This window comes from Dinoponera quadriceps, unplaced genomic scaffold (genome assembly GCF_001313825.1).
Source record: "Dinoponera quadriceps isolate SergipeBrazil2010 unplaced genomic scaffold, ASM131382v1 scaffold248, whole genome shotgun sequence".
Classification (NCBI taxonomy): Eukaryota; Metazoa; Arthropoda; class Insecta; order Hymenoptera; family Formicidae; genus Dinoponera; species Dinoponera quadriceps.
Window position 1 is genome coordinate 874,860 of NW_014554606.1, and position 21,498 is coordinate 896,357.

Sequence of the window (21,498 nt, forward strand, 5' to 3'; positions counted from 1 at the left end):
TGCGCACGTCGGTATCGCCTAACGAACAGCTCGGTCAATTTACGAGATACAGGGTGGCGGTTCACGGAAGATACGCTATCGTTTCGCAGCGAATGGAGCGCGTTATCGTTCCCCTCAACATAAGTTTAAGTTGAGTTTCGGCCGATCTCACGTCCAGTTCTAATTCCGTCCGTGCGGTGACTATATTACGCTATTAATCGTTGGCAATAAAATCACGAAGAAATGACACAGCGGAGTATCTCGCTTTTCCCAAATCACCGAATAAAATGACGCCGAGGAAGAGCTATTTTTACACAGGAAAGATGTTGCATCAATCAGAAAGGGAATAACCAGATGCATTTTGGCTGAAGGAAACGAAATTTCTGAGAATACACACTGAGAAAGAAAAAAAGCACTTGAAAATTTATTTATGAGATATAAGGTTTATTTTACAGAAATAAATCTGATTTCTACAAAATAAACTCTATTTCTGCAAAATCAATCTTACGTCCAATAAATAAATTCTCAAGTACTTTCTTTCTCAGCGTGAAAATCACATTTGACTCATAAGAACCAAAAATTCTTCCCTCAGATCGTTCCCTTTCCCGGCTTAATGCAGCCGAATATTTCTTTTTTTTTTACCCATTGTACCATTTACAACGTTCCCGATGCAACTTGGAAACGAAACTCGAAACTTCTCCTTAACCGTATCCGCCGCATAATAATTGTATCGAGAAAATGATCAAGCGCGCATAAAAGCCGCACAAATGATCAAGCCGCATAATAATTGTATCGAGAGAATAATCAAGCCGCATAAAAGAATTCGCAGTCACGTCTTCGTCGGCCCTTTCGGAGGGTCGTTAACATTTAATTTACCTCTCGTCTTGAACACAGCTCGAGAGCTACGTGAACTTTCCGGAATGAAATTTGCCAAGAAACCTTAAGCAAGTTTACACTCTCCCGTCCTGCGCTCGCGCTCCCACGGGTGTTATCGAGATTCCGATAAGTGGGGCCTTTAAAGAGTTTCGCACCCACGGTAACCCACGGCGGCGGGACTCGCGGGAGACCGACACACACTCGCCTGTGCTACTTCATCGCGCGAATTGCATCCCCTATCGCGATGACCGGTCGCGAAACTGCGCATTTCCCTCCGGCCACGGTTTCTCGAGACTCTGCTCGCTTTCGAGAAACGATTGCGAACGAGGATCTTCGCGTTCCGACGCACCGTGTGCTCGAGATGTTTCTTACGACCTCGCGATTAATCACGCTATCGCGATCCGTGGATGATCGGAGGGTCCCGTTTCAAGCCAGCGGTTCGTCGCGTGAAGAGAAAAAAGGGAGGAAGGAAAAGGTGCGCGGGACGGCACGAGTTCATGCTAATTCGATTAAATTTTATTTCTGCGCCCGTAACAAATCGCTTTTCCTCGGGACGAGCGTGGCAGTGACTAATGGACGACGAGAAAGTGCTACAACGAAAGCTCCCGCTCGTTCCACGAGATAAGAAATCGGCGCACAATCGACAGATCATCTTCTCGATTTGTCACGGTGGACGATCGCGATGACAGCGTTCTCTATTTTAGGAATATTACATAAAACGTGTGTGAGAATGAAGACTAAGAGAGAGAGAGGGAGAGAAGGAAGGAAAAAGAGAGAGTGACCATTTTTCCACGGCGTTTTAATCATTCCGTGCCGTGACGTTGATAATTCGCGTCACGCGAGTTATTGCGCGACGAAACATATATTTCCCCGGGGGGGAATTAACACGTAATAAAGCGTAACGAGCGCGACGCGCGGGCAAATGAATCGCGCGGATAAATAGTGATACGGGGCGTGCGATTTCTTGGAAAATGCATATGTGCGCCCGAGCGGAGACGCGTTATAGGCGCGTTAACGCGTCGCGCCGAGTGCGAGCGCGAGTTCCCCCGAGTGCGAGCGCGCTCGCGCGTGTATGCAATCGCCGTGCCCCAATTATCTTGTCGGCTATGAATTACGTACGGACCTCCTGCCGCGCATCCCCCGTCGGCGGCGGCGGGACGAAACTTTTCGTACATTTCGCGTTAATTTCGCAGCAGAGCAGCTGGTATCTTCTCACATCCCGGCGCCGACGACCGGCGGTAAAGAGTCGACGGGGAAAAGAGGGGGGAGGGGGGGGGGGGGAAAATGCGAACTGCGAACTTACCCTTCAAAAAATACCGGAACTCTCACGCTCTCGCGTAGGACGGTAACGTGGAAAGTTTTCGCGATTTCGCGGTGCTTTTAATCCGCTACTGAGTTTCGCGAGCGGGAGGGCGAGCCGAGCACCTCTGTCACGTGCCGCGCGACGATTTCCTAATTTGCTCTTAAACTTCGCCTCTCGTCGTCGCCCGAGAGTTCTTCCCGCTCTCGTATAGAAATTGAAGTTTTCATCCGGAGGATTTACATTCCGTGCGCGGATCCCTCCGAACGCGACGGCGATAAGAATGTACGGAATAAGTACCGGATTCGCGATATTCTTCTGTAGGAGGATGAAACTACCGGCGACGAAACTCGCGCGTTCGATTAATAACCCTAAGAATCCGGGTGAGATTTAATCGAGGCGTGCCCCGAGTCCGCGGTCTTTGCAGGTAGGCACGTCCCAAAATAGGCCCAACCCTCCGTGGGGCCGAAATACGGCTGAGAAAGGCGAACTCTGAGTGAAATTTCGTGAATAGGCCGTGAGTACAACTGTTGTGGATGCACCTAGCTAGGCCCATAGGGCCTAGTCAGGGCCTAATCAGCCAATTCCTTGAAATAGTTTAAAGTGAGGTCTTAAAGAGACTTAAGTGAAATTCGCCATAATAAGGTCGAGATAAGACCAAATTAACCAACTTTGATTTTGGTTTCCAAAAGTAGCGTTTATAAATAGAAAATTTAATGCAGACCGCAAGTGCACATTTGAATTTTTCTATAAATTGGTTGCGTAACAAAATACGATCCAGTCAGACGTATCGAGATAGGGCCTAGTTAGATTCACAAATCTGGCCTTAATTTGTGCGAGCGCTATTTCTGTGTGGGGCCTAAGCAGGCTCGCCTTGACAGAATTTATAGTGAGATACAAGTGGAGGAAAAATGGTGTAGGATCTCTTCAGCCCCCGTTTTAAATTTCTATTCGGGAAATTATCGCACCCTCCTCGCACAGACCGGTCACGGTAGATTAATTCTGCGTGTTATTGTTGAAACAATGTGTATTCAGACGTTTTCGCGCGGGAGACAATTATCGCGGTTTCTCCTAAAAATAATGAAGACCGGCCCGATACCGGGTCCGCTTACCATCTTTGTTCAAGTCCGCGTCGCTTTGACAAACTATTTGGGTGATTCTAAATCACGTCCAGCGGTGTGGGACCGTTTCGTCACGGTGAATTGATTCTGAGCGCAATTATTAGAGCAGAACAATGCGCGTCGCCAGCGCGCGCCGGAGCGGACTTAATTTCTCTTTTTCTCGAATACCACCGGGACGGTGTTCGAGACAGAATCCGTCCGTCGTCGAACGACGTTTCCTGGCCTCTGAGATCGGTCGGAAATATTTCAGGCACGCCTTGGGCGCATTCGCGTCGCGTATTCGCGCGAACAGAGAGAGAGAGAGATAGCGTTCGTCCCTTCTGCATGTGCATTTTTAACCCTGCGCGGTGTCTCTGATCCGATTAAAATACACACTCTCCCTCGCCGGCGAGTAATTAATTTTCCGTGTTTATACACTTCCTTCCCTTATTGCTGTCGCCACATTTCTCCTCCTCTCTGTTAATCCGTGTTAGCAAAGAAAGAAAAAAAAAAAGGAAGAAAATTGAAACCGTGAGAGAGAATTATTCGCGACGAAAAATTGGCTTCAAGACATTATCGATTCGCTGAATTCTGAAAGCGTTTTTCTCGCGTCATGAGGAATCACAATGTCGACACATTTTTCCAAAGCGACATTTCACTTCGAATACAATTTTATCCCACGTAATATTTTTAAAATTTAATATCAAACTGAAGAAACATGATGGAACGTCGTTATCAGAGGTAGCTCGCAGCATCGTTACAGAGCAGCGGCACAGTGTCGTGTTATATTATCTGCTTTATTAAATTATCGCGTTTGCGCGCGGTTCGGCGAAGTGATAATTCGGTAGTTAATTATTAAGTTGCTGTGACACAGTCGCTATAGATTACGTGAAAATATGGACGTGAAAATACGAACGTCGCGATAACGCGGTCTCCGAAGCGGACGTACGCGCGTTTGTTCGATTTTAACGCTCGTCTAATTTTCGCACGCGGATGATGTTGCAAAATAAGCTGTTTACACTGCTATTGCCGACAAGTCCTAAATATCTACCCGGTTCTCTCGTGTTTTTCTTTTTTTATATTTATCGCGGAGAAACCATTTTACCATATAAGCCGCTTTGTGCGACGGGAGAGCGCGAGAAAGCTTCGAAATACGACACTCGTGGCGATTTCAGGTGCACTTACTCGATTTCGCGTTTCGTCCACCGTTCGCCGGAAGACGGCTTTTATCTCTCCTCCTCTCTCTTTCTCTCTCTCTCTGGCCCTGTCCTATCTCGTTACTCTCAAATATCAGTCAGCTGTGTCCGCTTTTGAGCGACGCAAGGAAAAACCCGGTGATGCAATGACGCGCCTCGTTACAGGAATGGTGGAGCCGCGGCAGCGAAAAGGCGAAAAGCGAATGCCATTAAGTGCCGAACGCGCACGACGTAGCGGCCACCTCGCAGTTCTAATTTCGCTCCAACTTCGCGCGCCGGCCTTAATTCCGTTTAAACCGATGCCGTAAATTTTCGCACCGCGTTCACGCGTATAGCTGCATCGCTCTCCCTATCTCTCTCTCTCTCTCTCTTCGTCTCGTCCATTTCGTATAAACAGACGATAACGAGATACGACGACGACAAGGAGGATGAAGACGAGTCGTCGGAGTTCACTCCAGGTTGCGCGCGATAATTTCTGGCCCCGCCAACAGGAGGCAATTTAAACCGGCGTGGAAAAAATAACGGCCTGAGCCGCCACCGTCGAAAATAATTAGTCGAGAAATGTCGCACGAGCGCGGCACAATTCGGCCGCTTTTGTCTTTCCGGGGCCCTGCGGGATTCTTCGCGGAAGGCATCGCGCGTTGGAATGCGGATGCCTTTAACCGTAAACGCCAAAACATTTCGGTGTGCCTTTGTGCACGCGATTTATACGGCGAGAAATCTCCGCGTACGATATTAAAGCTCGGAATATTAATTTATGACGATAAAACACGCTTCCCCCCGCCCCCCTCTGAAAGAACGCGCGCATAGCGAACGAGCGAAAAATCAGCCGAATCTAAATCCGATGAAATCGAACGGAAAGTACACCTGCTAGCTGTAATCCGGTGTCGTAGCGAATGAGAGAGAGAGAGAAAGAGAGAGAGAGAAAGAGAACGACCATATGTCTTTCGAAATTCGATACATTCCGTCGCAGCGCGGTTGCGCGTCTCGCCGCATAAATATGTAGATAGGTATTATTCGCGGGTGGCGGCGCTTCGAAAAAGGGGGCGAAAACTTTCACGTCGGATATATACAAGCACGGTTGTTACGCGGCTGCGTCCATCCAAGGCGGAATGCAATACTTCTGAAAGCGGAGCGAACTTCCCTCTCTATGATGTAACGCGCGCACGTTCGCTCATCGACAAAGATGATGGGGAGACGAAAGGAGAGAGAGAGAGAGGAGACGGTAAGACGAGATTTCGTGCAATCTTGAGGATCCAGGATCGGATATCGAGGATAACTCGATTCCTCTCCCCCACCTTCTCTCTCTCTCTCTCTCTCCCTCTCTCCTTCTTCCTTTTCCTCGCGAATCTTTGTCGCAAATTTGAGCCGTTTGATCACGCGCGACGCTTTTTAGCGAACAATACACACCTCGCGAATTTCAAGCCACGAGATATCTCGAGAGCGTGCCGTGATAAAAGTGTGAGAACGTTTAACACGTGCAATCTCGATTTTCTCGATCCACAGATGACAATAGATTTCGAAAGTTAAAACGACGTTTTGCGTGGCGAAACGGTGAAAAAAAAGGAAGTTTTGAATCACGGCTATTTAAATCAATGTTGATTCTCCTCAGTGGACAATAAAATTGAGTTGGATCGTGCATACAACTTTTAATAGATCGAGTTCCCCCCCGCCATGAAAAGTACTTTGCAACTGCTTTCAGTTTATTGCTTTCACACTTTGCGTTGATGATTCCATTTCACGTCTCTTTACGGACGAGAATGCCGGGGGGCGGGGGGGGGGAGCGAAACGCGAAACTTTTAAATAAAACTTGTTCATCTGTCATAATTATCGCTTATTGCCTTTCGCTCTTATTTATTTGTTGTTGCGAAACGCGTCAGTTTTCGTCATTATCAGAAGAACGCTGGATTGCGGGAACGCGGCCACTTCGCTTATGAAAGCTTATGACCGCCATTGCCTTATCGTCCCGCCGCAGCGCGATAAGGCAATGGCGGTCGTAACTTCTCGTAAAATTCGCGAGTTTCATATCGAACTCTCTCGGAGAGCTATTGAGTTTGAGTTAACTCGAAGTTGCGCGCCGTCTTGGAAATAGCGAGTTACGAAGTGCGCGCAGCGAGACGCCACGTGCGACGACGACGCAGAAATAATGTTATTTGCGGCGAATGCGACGGGGAAATCGATTCAATTATTCGCGGACGGGGAGAAGATAGCCGGTGAAGAGTTTGAGCGGCGATTTCCGCCGGAAAGCCGGCACACTTCTGGACAAAATAGCGGAAATATCGCGACCGATCGCGACGACGGACGATATAAGCGGGGCGACCGAGATTTCTCATTGCGTTGCGTTAAAACGGAAGCGCCGCCGTCAGGATGCGAATTCCTGAACAGGAAAAGACCCCTTCGTACCACCCGCGATAGCGACCGGCACTCGTACGATATCGAATCTTTCCTTATTCGTCGACCACCTCGCCCCGAGATTGCTAACTCGAATTTCGCGCGCAAGCTGCGAAAACTATAACTTACAAAAGACACCGCACGATAATCCGCTTATCTCGAAAAGCGTACATTACGCGTTGTCAATCTTTATAGATCTCCTTCTTTCACGCTTCTTTCCCGACGAATCTTCTCTCGAGAGCGTTTTACATCGCATCGCTCGCTGCAGAAATACCGACACGTCGTCCGTCTACCGAAGGAAACTTACGGTTGGGTTTACATAATCGCAAGAAAAAAAGCGTTACATCAAAATACGCGAAGAAAAAGTTGATACGCCTCGTTATCACACGTCTGCGCGCGATACCTCGCTAACTTTAAGCGATAATAATTGAAAACAACATTTTGCGCTCTCTTCACGCGGTTACGACACGAAGGTCAGGCCTTACACGTATATATGTCAGATTACATGTGCAACATGATTCACGGCTCCATCGCTATCTTGTAAAAAGTTATGAAAAATCAAACGATATTATAGGCTGATAATGTCAATCCTCATGAATCCACGTTAATGAGGCAAATATTTATATCTTTTTTTTTTAACGTAATATCTTCGACCTCCGTATATTTTAAGATCGCCTCCCGATGACTCAAGTCGCGAGACCGCGCGTCCTCGTACTTATTATGCGACTTCAGGATCCAGAAGGATCCGTATCTCGATACGTTCCTCTATCCCGGAAAATCCACCGCTTTACATATGCTAATCGGAAGTCGCGAATTCGTAAAGATGTATCGGGCGTAGCCGTGGGCGAGCGCGCGCGTATGTGTGCCGCGTCTAATTCGAACGTCTAGTCGACGAAACTAAAAAAAGGCGGTAATACGGGGTGGTCGCCGCGCACGAGGGGTGAAAATCGTATTTGCATTCGCGGGAACGCTCGACGGACGGAGAGAGTGATTCACATGCGGAAACACGCTTACCTCTCGCGCTTAAAATTCTCGCCATATCGTAGTTCGCACGCCTCTATTGATTACGAGCGCACATCTGGCTCGCCTTTCGCAATCTGCATGAAGAGAACGCCGCGAACGGACGCGAAAACCACCGCCTCGCATGTAGATCACAATCGGTCTCGATTTTAAAAGCCGGCTGCATCCGGATTAAGAACATGTAAACCGGCGTGCGCTTCGGACAGTTCGCGCAAAAGGAATTACGATCCGGGAAAACGCGGAAACAGGAGAGAGAGAGAGAGAGAGAGATAGAGAACGCCATGAATCGACGCACGTGAAACGCAAGGTTACGATAACACGTTCCGCGTGACACGGGCGGTAAACTTTTCCTTCAGGCCGTTTCATATTTCTGCTCCGAGAGGGAACATTATCATGAAACACTCGGATAATTATTACAAGACATACTTGGCTTATTTGACAAATAAAATTTTACTCAGAATAGGAGGCAACGTGGAGGGTCAACGTGGATGACACATTACTCCGGCACGAAACGCGTCAATATTAGAAATATCGAGCGATCATTTCTGACCGTTTCCATTTTTTTTAGATCAACATTCTGTTTCTTCTGTAATAGTATTCTGCAATTTTATGACTTTTCATCGATCATTTTAATTTAAAGGAAATACTTCTAGTGTTATAACATTTCTCGTGAGCGAGCGAGACTCCGAAAACTCTTCTTCGAAGAGACTGTACGCGCGAATAAGAACGACGTACGATAGTTGATTGTTAATAGACAATAGGTGTTATTTTCGGTGAATTACCGATGAAGTGTAACGGTGATTGTAGTTAGCGCGCGTGCCGGCGTGTAAAAATAATTAATAAGACCGTCGCGCCGCCGGCCGTGCCAAAAATGACCTTAATGAAGACAAAAGAGGAGCGAACAGATATCTTCGGCGTATGCCCGGCCGTTGCGTAACGCTGTGTTTTTTTTTTCTTTTTCCCCTCAAGAACCGCTTCTGGAAGGCGCGGTCCGTTAACGAGGGTGAGTGACTTTATTTTCGGGTACGGCTATTTCGGGCCCGCGTAACTACCGAAATAAATGCAGTAACGAGGAGCGCGTGGAGAAAAAAGCGCGGACTTCCGCCCCGAAATAGGCGTGCGGCGGTGGTGATGTAAATTCCGCGCGTGATTCGCGCGAAAGCCGGAATTTCGGATCGCCGATACGCTTTTCCCTTCGCACGTCTAACGGGCTCCTTTGTGCTTTCAACGACGATTACTGTGCGATGTGTTTTTCTTTTTTCACAAACGTTTTTAGCGGTACAGAAGAGTCCATTGATGCACAGTTCGATTTCCCCGGGTATGACAACGTCGAAAATTCGCCAATCGGCCGCGTTATATCCGCGAATATTCGTGCATCACGTTGATTATTCGAGGAATCGACAACAATGCATCGACAAGGCAGCGGTTGTAACGCACGAATATTCGGATATAATGCGGCTGATTGGAAATTTCCGACGTCGGCACGCCTGAGGAACGCGTTGATCGAGTCCTTCTCGTACATATCGCCGCCCGTCTTGATTCGCACACAACGACCCGTAAAACCCGCAGGCATTTAAATGAAATTTAACGGACGGGTGTGGCGCGAGAGTTTCATAAAACTTCCTCTCTCGCGGTATTGGATTTTATAGTCTTCAACGGGGAGAGTATTATACGTATGCGCCGTCGTACGCTTCGAAATAATCCCATCTAACGCGACCTACATCCGGATATAATGCGGCCGCAAAGGATTAATCCTCCTGTAATCAGAAAGACCCGGGTGCAACATGCCAGCGGGAAGGGTCTGAAGCTTAACCGCAACTTCCGCAGCCGCGGGTTAAACGTTAACTTATACACATAGCGTTACATAATATATTACATTTTTAACGCGCGCGCACAGAATCGGGTGGACGGCGGCCTCGGTCAGACCTGTGCATTATTAGCGCGAGAATTTTCAACTTTGTCCGACGATAACGGATAGCGCCTCCTCTCCCGAGGATGGTTTGAGCTACGAATAAATCAAGGCTCATTGAAGTCGCCAAGTTGGACGGCGCCCTCGTTAGGGCGTCGCGATGCATCATCCGATAATGGAAGAAACGGGCGAGATGGTTCCCGAGGTTGTCCTTCCTTGTCCCGGAAAGCAGCCGGGACGCTCGAAAGGCCGGCGAGAAAGCCGTCTTTCGCGGCGAGGAAACAGTGGGGTTTTCGCGCCCGAGTCATCGTTCATTCGCGCGGCATTTCGCAGATACGAGTTCGTCGGGCGCGACGTTCCAACTTGAAACGAGGTAGGCCGGAGGATTTATTGGACTCACTCGGGCTCCCGCGAGATTATTTCCTCGTGGCGGGAAATTTGTCGCACTTCTCCCGCGTACGGGTAATACGGCCATTAATCTCGCGAGGTACGCGAGCACGACGCCGTCATTATTGCGATTACTCGCGCTTTACCCGGCTATTGTTTTCGCGCGGTCGCGAACCCAAATGCGAACATCGAGAAGTAAACAGGTGACCTGGGATCGCGGGCTTCAAGCCGTAACGTGTACCGAATACTTGAATTAACTAACGACGGAGGGGTGTGGGAGGAAGTAGCTAGCTGCGTTGTAAAAATTACAGCTCGCGCAGAGCAAACGACGACGACGCTGTGCAAAAACACTAGAGATAAGCTCCCGACGATTGCGCCGCTATAGCGGAGCGGCCCCTTAATTAACTCCACCTTATCGGTGACCGTGTCTCGCGTTTTGTCGCCGACTCGCCGCAAGTAACGCGCGTTTGTGGCATTCGGCCATCCTGCAGCCGTGGCGAATTAATATGCACGGCGCTCACGGCGACCCCGCGCTGACTCAAAGAAGCATCCACCATGGCAGAACGTGCGCCGTCGCGCTAACGGCGGGCCGAGAATTCGCGAGAAGCGAGAGGAGGAGAGAGACGGAGACAGAGGGGAGATTCGCGGCTCCGTGTACTCCGATTTCTCAAGCATTCGCTACAGTGACGAGGCATCGGTCTTTCCACCGTGAGGTACATCACCCACCGCCGCCGGAGTTGCTTTGAGGATGCCGCGTAGATAGGTAGGTAGGTGCGTGCCGAGACGCGCGTGTGCGTAAGTATCCACACGCGAGGTAAAAAATATTTCGGTCGCGGCGACTAAAGGCGAGAGAAAGAGAGAGAGAGAGAGAAAGAGTCTCCGAGAGACGGCTTGACTTCGCGCTCGGAGAACCAATGGCACACGATTCGTCCGCGACGACACGCGATCGTAGCTTCCTGGGTATCGGTGCTTCCAGTCATTCGACTGGGGCCGGGGATAGGTGGCTGACAAATGTGGCTATTCCCGAGTAGCGATATTTTTATTCGTTCGATGGGACGATCCGCCGACAAATATATGGTCGCCAGCAGGGCGACCTTTCTCGTTCCGGCAGCTACCGAAGATACAAAGGCTTTGCTGCGAGCTTTACTCCGATGCGTGCGTCTCTTTTTCGAATATCGTTATACCGTCGAAGGGGCACCGGGTCCTTCGTGTCTACGTTTATCTCGGAAAATCGCGTAAGGTCAGGGAGAACGGAGAGCAGAGCCTTTTCTCGTGATACGTGTCTCGTTCAAGTTGAACGTACGTGGGAAATATCGTGAAGTAGCGTGGGTGCTAGTATTTTAATCTGATTATTTAAACGTACCTCTCGAAATAGACATTAGTTCAGCGAGGCTACCGACGGCGGGCTGCAGGATTAACATGTCCCGACATCTTGAAGAGGAGTATCTCTGGTATATTTTTGTCTACGTCATGCACATCGAGGTTGCGGCCTAAATGCGTTGCGAAGGTAACGCTAAGACCCGAGAGACCGGAGAGATACGCGAGAGATACGTCATTTGGAAAAAAAAAATAAAATAAAAAAAAGAAACGTTCCAAATACCCTCTCTCCGATCCGAGCACTTCGCGTATGCATGACGTAAAAAATCTCGCTTGCGAAACGTTTACTACAAAGAGAAGAAGGAGTTTCACTGCGAGTTATTTAAGGAAGATGTTTTCTACTGTCGATTCCGGACCTCTTCCCCCTAAGTCTGCCTTTCATACGTATGAGCTATGTGAAAAGCTTAAATATATTCCCGGGAATTTTGTGCGCGAAGGATAGGTAAAATGATACGAGGAGCGGCGCAGACAGCTGGAAAAGTTGCGACTACGCGAAACGCAGCAGTCACCGAATGACGTTGCCGCCGCCGCCGCCGCTGCTGTTCGCAAAGCTGGCGAAGCTCGCGCGAGCGGATTCGTTTCAGAGAAATATCGTGACTACCCGCTACACTTGTCACAGCGCATAAGAAATTTATGCTTCCGTCATACGTTCGTAGAGCGGCTCTTCGTCACAGAAAAGCGGGAGAAAAGAGGGAGGTTTGAGCGATCGAGAGCACGCGATGAGGTCAACTATCTCGAGCTTTAACATAACAATGCGCATGTAGGGGATACAATTTGATGAATCTAATACGCGGTAATCGCCTGCACGGTGATGCCTGCAATTTTTCCGAGACGGAGATGCCGAACGCGAGCGATTCTGTTGTTTGTGTACGTCGAAATTTTCAATTTCTGGGCGAATGAAACAAAAGTGCTATTATTTTAATCTGTACGATGAAAAATCGGTCGTAAATGCTATTATAGATGTATATATTTGACTTTTATATATAAAAGTCGTGAAAATTAATATTTCACGCCGGATCGAAGATTAAATTGGCGTGTAACTCGGCGACCACCGAGCTCAAACAACAGAATCGATTTGCCACCCCGAAAGTTTGCGCCAAAGTTCAAGCTTCGAGCAAGCAAATTTGCCTTCACGATCTACTTTCGTCCGATTGTGCTAACACTGAGTTTCCGTGCATCTCGCAAGGAACGATCGTCGACGTCAAATCTACTCCGGGGGCACGCGAAGGGGGGGGGGGATACCACGGCAAATATTTATTCACCGCTCTTTTCTCAGATGAATATGAGGATATCAGAAAAAACGAGGAACTCTTATCGGAGAAGCGCGTTTTGCAATTCTGGAAAGAGAAATATTTTCGCCGTAGAAAATAAATGTTTATAAAGCAAAATGAATATTTAACCGTGCGGACGCGTCATTGTCGACCCCGGGAAAACCCCCGGCGAGTATGAGAGATAACTATTAATCCCCCTCGCTAATCTTCTTTCACGGGTATCGCAGGCGAGCCGATACTTACTGATAAATTATTCCCGCCTATTTTTCTTCAACCGTCTAATAAATTATGCGCGTCGGAATATTTATGGGATGTCAACCTACATGTCGAGCAGATTATAACCCGGAGCAGTATCAGGCAAGATGAAATATTAATAAGTGGAGCAGGTAACGACACCGAGATGTATTCGTGCCCCGTATCCCCAGTCAGTCGTCGTTTGATAACAGAAGGCTCGATTAAATTCACGACGAGCCAGTTTTACATACGTCCCTGCAGAGTCGCGGTAGAGTAGCGATTATTGCTTTAATGATATCTCTAGACTGAAACTAGTCATTTCATCGTCACACACGTGCCACCTTCATTTATCTAATGGGATTAGGAATAACGACTGCTTGAGATCCCTCAGAATTTCAGTGGCGTTAGAGCGACTCGTCATACATATGTATGAGTACGTCGATACGATGAGTAACCTTTTGCCTATTGGTCGTAACTATGACAATGAACGAGCCACCGTTCGCGTTTAATGAAAACGCGAAGGTACCGGGCTCGCTCGAAAGGGTTGCGGGGTGAAGATCCCGAGGGCGGAAAACTTGGAGGAATTCACTCCCGGACAAAAAGCAACCCAGCGACTCGGAAGAGCTCTCTCTAACCTTTTCAGGACCGCGTGGGGTTTTATTTACGTATTTATCTTCTCGGTAAAGAAAGCATGGTTGAAAACACACCTGAATATTTCTCGACCCCGGTAATTCCTGCAAGAGCTCCACACTTGTGTGTTTTCTTTACCTACCACTATTGCGGGACTGATCATGAACGGTGAATATACGACGAAAACATGTCTCTTATTTTTCTCAGTCCTTTTCTCGAAGAGCGAGACGAGGTTGAAGGTGCAGCTCTAAAGACGACGCGACACAGCCAACGGTCACAGTGTGTAATAAAATAAACATGTTTCTTCCCCCCCCCCCTCGATCCCTTTTCTGCCGCCGAGAAGGGATGGAAATGAGACGGTTCTGGGGAGGACGCGGGGCATCACCGGAAAATCGATGCGCCGACGCGCGAATAAATAACGCGGCTTACACCGTGGCACGCGGTATGTGCGTGAGATATTACGCATGCTGCTGTTACATCAGCAGCTGTCTCCCGAACGATGGACGAACAGTACCGGGAAAGGTCACGAGGTAGCAGTCATCGTGACAGTGACCTTGACTGCTGGCACCGCAAGTTCGTAGACACCGGAGAGCAAATGGGGTAACGTTCGAGGCATCGTTTGCCGATAGAGACCCGCGTATATTCAGCTGCGTCAGCGCGAGGAATATCCAGCGTATTATATCGCGGCTGAGTCATTCCGTCGGACTACCGAGGCGTTTCTCGATTGGCGGGCTTCAGATGGAATAGTGTGCGCTATTCCGTGTAGGGCCGAGAGGCGGGCTCGAACGTATCAAACCTTGAAGACGAAGACGAAGAAAGTAAAAATTGATTTATCGTTGAATTAGATATTTCGCGGGGGGGATGCTACGGCAAACAGTCGATTTCCTTTCTCAATGCACGTTTTCATTGTTCGGCCGATTGTTTATATTACTTAAAATTCTGACATTCCGCGAAGGCGTTACGTAACATTTGACAAATTCGCTTAGAAAAACAAAAAAGCCGTATTGAAATGGAAAAATAACGGCGACGAGATCGCGATAAAAAGTGGTCGCACAGTTTTATGTCAATAACCGTTTATTGAAATTTTTGCGTGGCTTTAACAAGATGAATATGTTAAAAAGTAACTTGTTAATAAGATAAATATGTTAATTTAACTTCCATAATATATTCCCCGTGTCAAAGTAACACCAAAATTTCAATGGATCTTCATTTACACAAAATTTTCTATCATAAACGAACATCAAGAAAAAGAAAGAATTGGTTTTGGTTTTCGACATATAATTAAAAAAGAAAAAATATTACACATAAATTATATCCCCTATAATATATCACTGCTCGAAGAAGGAGATTGCACATTTGTCCACTTTCATTCCCTACTTTTCTCCCGACCACTGAAATCAGCCTCTACTATCCGATGTAAATTACCGAATGTAAAACAGAAGCGATAGCGATTCTATAGTCATTTTTTGCGAGGTCTTTGTCCATGACACGCGGACAAAGCGTCCGTAGATACGGCAATCTTCGGCGAATGAAACGTGCGATAATCGTTTGAACGTAATCGCGGACGAAACTCTATCGATCTTATTCTTATCTTATCTCGATATCTTCGATTTTTCACCGATGATACCGTATCTTTTGCATAACGCTACCGTTTGATCCGCGATATAAATTGCGGCGCGTGACGCTCGCTGCATCTGACGTAAACGGGTTCCATCGACCCCGTGTGTGTGTGTGTGTGTATGTAACATGGCGCGCGGTACAGCGCAAACGAGTCGATTTACGCGCCGGCGACCGGATCATGAACCCGACTCGATACCGTCGAGCGACCAGTTGCTGCGTCGACGACAAACGGCACCCGGATGCACTCTAAATTCAATGGGGGGACGAGAAGTTGCGTCGCGGCTGTGAAAAGGGTCAGAGGTAGTGGCCCTTTTCGCGCCGTGTACCGACACATACACACACACACACACACATGAACGTTCGCCGCTTCGGAGCCGGAGCGAGGAGAATAAATCCAAGTATAGCAAAGAACAGCGATTGTATACATCGTACGTGAAGGGTGCGCGAGGGGGAGGGAGGGTCTGCAATCGTGCAAAAAGAGCGCGAGGAGGAACGAGGCGTTGAGGTAGAAAAAGATAATAAAACATCAACTGCGCGAATTCTCTTCTCAGGACGGGCAGTATCGGGTGTTATCGATCGCATGTAAGAAGGATTTCACGGTGGAAATAAATCGAGGAATCCCTGCCCCCGTTTCACCCTCGGCCGCCGCTCTGCTTTATCCTCCTCCTCCTCGCGGTTATCTCGAGGGAGAGTCCGTCGCGATGTCGCACGCGTTGATAACGCGTTCGGAATTATCGACCACGAAGACTGGGCGCGACGCGACGCAACGCCGCTGCCGGCGGCGTCCAGCTTTGTTTTGAACGTGTATTCTCGCGTTACTCATCGCCGTTAGCGATAACGACCACCGATGCGCGACCACCGACGACGCACTGTCGCACCACACAGTCGAGGAGCGTCCGGATAACAGGTTGCCGTCGCGACACATCGGCGTGTCTCAACACCGTAAAGCCGAAATCTCCATTAATCATTGAGCGTGTCCAGAAGTCGGGACATTTTGAGAGTTATTTCGGAGAAACAGTAGTCTCTCCCCTCCCCCTCTCCCCCTCTCTCTCTCTCTCTCGCTGTGCAAAAGAAAATATATAAAAGCAATTAATAACGATTTCCTCCTCGTCATAATTAGCTCGCAACACGTGAGCAAATATAATTAATACGATTAACAGCGAACTAAATTATAGGACAGACCGAACACAGAAAACGAAAATTGGACCGTTCGGGTATTGTCGGCAAAATTTCAGATACGTTCGAGAGTGAAGCCCGAAATGTTAATTCACTGGCACGCCAGTGCTCCCGCGAGCTGCGACTCTCTCATGTAGACTTTCACGATTCCCCGTTATCGTTATTTGTCTAAATATCGCTCCTTGTTAACATTTCCGCGACCGATAATTTTGACACGGCTGAAAAAGTCTTTCCGTGCGAAGACATGGCACTACTATGCTCAGCGGAATGTATTGAAATAGTTGGTAGAATTTTCTTTCGTCGGCTTTACGATGGTGTTAAATACACGCAATACAGCGACAGAGAGTGAGAGAGAGAGAGTATATTTCAGGATCCGGCAGATTCTCGAATCTTGGTAGTAACGCAATGCCAAGCAGGAAAATGTGAAGGATATGTGTGTGTGTGTTATATCCTGTTCGTTGCCTCCCTACGAAACGAAGCGAGGGAATAAACAAGTGGCGCTGATAAATATTTCGCGTGATATCGGAGCGAGGGCGTGCAAAAGTGAATATCACGAGCTAACAAATGTGGAATGTAATTAACTCCCCGCTCTTCTCGAGTCGGTCAAACTGCGCTTCGCCTTGTTTTTTATCGCGCGTTCAATTTCGAGTTTTGCTCGTCGGAATTGTGCGATCGTCGCACCAAGGTCTAACGACTCTCGTCGGAATTATGCGAGATTAGGTGCGATCGGTGATTTCGAGCTCCAATTCGACTGTACTACGCAGAAGATACACACGTGCGAAGATACACATCGAGAGCTACGTAAATACACTTATCTCAGAGCCATGATAAAAAGAAAAAATGACCATGTAACGTTTTTCTGGGAGAGAGAGGAGCGGGAGATAACGCATCGGGATCTGTCGAAATCGCGTGATATTTCCACAACGTGCGTGGAAATAACGGAAGACGGTTCCGATGGAAACGGCGCGACTTTGGAGTGAATGACAGGTTAAACGTCTGCGTCCGACCTGCGCAGGGAGTCCGTTCGCACAGCTGTGTTTCCAAAAAAAAACACCCTCCGATATCGTCCCGTTTCCCCGAAATCGAGTTTTCTCTACCTGAGTGTCAAAACGTACGTGTCTACTTTGTGGTCTCACGTAAACAGCGCGGTTTAGCGCAGCTGCGAAAGGCAGCACACATTTATTATAGGTCCTGATACACAGGCGCGGGATTTTTGCGGCTTAAATGTCAAAGAACCGGACTCGAGTAGCGGGGAATAAGCGTTTGAAAAGGTGCAGCAGCGCATTCCCACCAGGCAGCCGCGATCGACCCGAAAGAGAGAGAGAGAGAAAGAAAGAGAGAGAGAGAGAGAGAGACAACTGAATGCCGGCGAGTCGATACGGCAATTTTTCTCCCGAGACAGGTCCGCTCGACGAGCCTGTCCGCGCCGCTCGACTGTCGCGTCTCCCCCGATGGAAAAAAAAGACGCCCATTGTTAACGAACGCCATGCCGGCGACGCGCGCGCGTTCCGACGTACGCGTGCATGACGGCATGACCGTAGGAATCGTGTGGGTTAGTTAAATGGCGCCGCGCGGCGCGTTGCTCCGGAAAGCGCGTCTCGAGCGCGCGCGGCGGCAGCGTCGGCGAACACGCGTTCTCTGCCGCTCGCTCTCGAGCGCGATCATTACTCCGATAAATGGCGCCTTCCTCTCGTCTCGTCTCGGCGAACGACGGCCGACGACGATGAGACGGGAACAGGCGCGATACTACGCGCCCCGTTGCGTCATTATTCTCGCGACGGAGCGAAGCGCGGATGACGCGCGCGCGCCTGTCGGCGTCGAAGATGATAAACCCCGTAATACGCCCGTATCACACACGTCGTACTCACTCTGTGCCCGGATTCTTCGAGCCGCTGTCTCTTCGAGTGTGGACCGTCCCCGTTGAACGCCATCCTGGACGATGCACCGGGCGATGCGTCAAAATCCAGCACCCACTCCAGGAGCCACTCAGCGCTGCGACGACCACGACGACGGCAGCGGCGACGTTGACGGCGGCGGCGACGACGACACGAGCGTGTTGTATGTACCGCGCGCGATTCCTCCTACACCGTACCGACGATCTCGTACACGCGGACGAGGGGAGGGGGGAGAGGAGGAGAAAAATAATCGGTAGGTAGGACGACGCACGGCGCGACCCGAGAACGGACAAACACGCGAGAGCGGCTTAAGGGAAACTGGATCTCGCCGGACGAAGGCGACGAACGTCAACGCTTCCTGGCGAGCTGGCGGCCGGCTCTCTCTCTCGTGACGCGATTTACCGGTGGCGCCAAAAGAATGCCGCGGGATGCCCCTTAAGCTTCCGTCTACCGTGAGAGAGTGGCCGAGCGCGTCGATTGGCCTGCGCCGATAGCTTGATCCTGCCTGCGCAGCGCTTCGCCGCTATTGGTGAATGCGGTTCCGCCGTGTTCGTGGGGCGAGAAGCTGCCTTCGTTACCAATCGAGATAGAAAATGAGAGAAAGAATCTCTCGCAGCAGATTTGAAAACCGGTATTCGTAAACCGGTATATTCATACTCCGATTTTATATTCGAGGGTCCGCAGCAGCCATAGAGGCGAATCCCGAATTGAGCGTGGAGCCTCTCGCGGTGAGAATGCGAGACACTTCGTCTACATGTGCAGCCATGTCCAGACATATGTAGACGTGTAGCTGATGTATCGTTCGCGCCGACGCAACAGCGGCACTCACGCGCAGCTGGGCTACACTTTCCAAGATATTTACACTCAACGCTTTTTCCTGACTTGCAAGAGATATTACGAGACAAGAGTGGTTCTCGCGAAACATTTTACATTTCTGGCATCATTTTGACAGAAGCTACAGAGTCCGATTTTGCAATCCGAGTCTTCAATAATTGGTAATAATGTGGCCTGATTCCGTCCCGAATAACGAAGTTAATTTCACGTACGTTCTTCAAACATATGCAATACGATTATGAAATGTGGCTTGTGCTTAAAGAACATGATATATAAAATTAACATGTACTTTCCCTGGCGCTCAATGAAATGATCCTTTTTTTTATTCAGATTTTTCTTGCAAAAAATCGCTCGATTGCGACCTGCGAATTGGTAGCCCGATTACGAATATTGCAATTACATGGCGATTTTCTGTAGTTCTCTCGGAATTTTTTGTAAAATACCAATATTAGTTTCGGAGTCTCGGCGAGAGAAGTCACTACGGTGGCTCCTATGAAATCTTGAGACCGTCTCGAGTTTATCTTCAGATGCTTCGTGGCCAATAAAATGGACTATACAGTGTCTAAAGATGGAAACGTCTTAAACGTAAGATCCGATTATGGCCGGTATTCATAGTCGGATATATTTAAGACCGACTTAAGCTCACCTTTAGACGCTTCGTAGCCAATGAAACGACCTCAATTCAACATTTGAAACTAAACTTAAGACGGTCTTTTATATATATATAAGATCCGATTATGAATACCGGCCTACGAATATCGATCCTAGCTAGAGATGCGGCAATCCATCCACTGCATCCACTCGCGCGCTGATTCGTCTATTTTCGTTAATAGCTCAAAATTTCACGTAGTACTTTATAAAATGATATCGGCCTTACTTCTCAGTTTGATCTGTTACATACGTTTTGTACGGTTTGGTGTATTTAGCGCCGGACATCTTGCATAACACCGTCTTAAGTTCATCTTTAGATGCTGTACGGCTTATTTTATTGGTTAACGAAGCATCTAATGATGAACTCAAGACTGCCTTAAATATGTGATCCGACTATGAATACCGGCTAAAGTTCGCTTTATCGATATTCGGCTCTTCTTTCTCCGAGAGAGCGTCTGACGACGATTTCATTCAGTTCGACGTAGAACGACCGGCGTCTGCGCACGTCATATTTTCCTATTTTCCGCGATTGTTCATTGATATTTCACCACACCAGGTGCGCGAGACTTGCTTCGACGCTCGCACGCGAGACTTTCAACGGGTCTGAAGTAAGTAAAGGGCAACTATTTCAACTCGAGCAGTCTATTGGTCTGTTCCTTTTGGCTGAACTGGCTGCACTAGCTCAAGAAATTTACGCATACCGAAGCGTGAGAATCTCGTACGTGTGCTTCGTACGCTTCAATGCATACGTAAATTTCTTGAACTAGCACAGCCACATGGTGAGAAATCTTTTGTCCAAATATTCAAGTTTCCTTGCGTTCCCGACTTTTGACTAAAATCTCAGCGTCAAATTAACGTACAGCTTACACGTTATTATCTTCGTAATGTTTGCATGCGTTAAATTTATGCCAATTTAGTAATTTGATGTTTTCGCGTGTCGTTTAAAACGAAGCGTTATTTTGAACCGGCCTGATTATTTTAGGAGATCAACGTTTCTTACCGTGTATCGGTGTATATTCATATCGTTGCGCAGCCGTTTCGTGATGCATTTTGTCTGTGCAAAGGTTTGCAACGCGAGCCTACGACGCATGCGCTAAAAGTTACATTACCCGCGCGTGAGTGCCAGGTCGAAGGTATAGCCAGGTTTCAACTCAAGCCGCTATTACGCGTATGAAAGTACGTTATTTCGTCAAGCACTCCCAACGGTCAGTTTCGCAAGATGTTCGCCCTCCGGCAGCCGATTAACGATATTTCACGACGAGACACGGCACTTACTTTCGGCGCTTTCGGCGACGATGACATGCCTGCGAGACTCTTTCGACAAGTCGCAGGTAGGCAAAGGACGACGGTTCGAATTCGCGTCGCCATTAAACGATGAACGTACGTTATTTCAATGGACACTTTTAGCGCCGGCTATTCATTCCCGACAGCTATTTAACGAGATTCTATCGCGACACCCACACGCTACGCTTACTTTCGGCACTCCCGACGATGATAAATCGAGCACGAAACGTTCGGCGAGTTGAAATCGCGAGAAACACAGGGAGCTGCATTTTCAATATAAACCGCCGCGTCCGCGATCCGCTCCGAGACTGGCTGCATGTATTGCAGCACTTACGATTCTCGAAGTGCCAAATACATCGATACGAGTT

At 48.4% G+C, this 21,498-nt stretch overlaps 1 protein-coding gene across 2 annotated transcripts in view; it reads right to left on the reverse strand.

The window, feature by feature from the left end:
• The window catches only part of LOC106752363 (heterogeneous nuclear ribonucleoprotein L), a 184,728-nt gene extending 166,002 nt beyond the window's left edge, over positions 1–18,726 (reverse strand). For both annotated transcript variants that reach the window (XM_014634020.1, XM_014634019.1), the window contains exon 1: positions 18,335–18,726. In XM_014634020.1, coding sequence (XP_014489506.1) covers positions 18,335–18,397 — 63 coding nt within the window. In that variant the 5' untranslated portion in view covers positions 18,398–18,726. The remainder of the gene's footprint in view (positions 1–18,334) is intronic.
• Between the last annotated feature and the right edge of the window lie 2,772 nt (positions 18,727–21,498).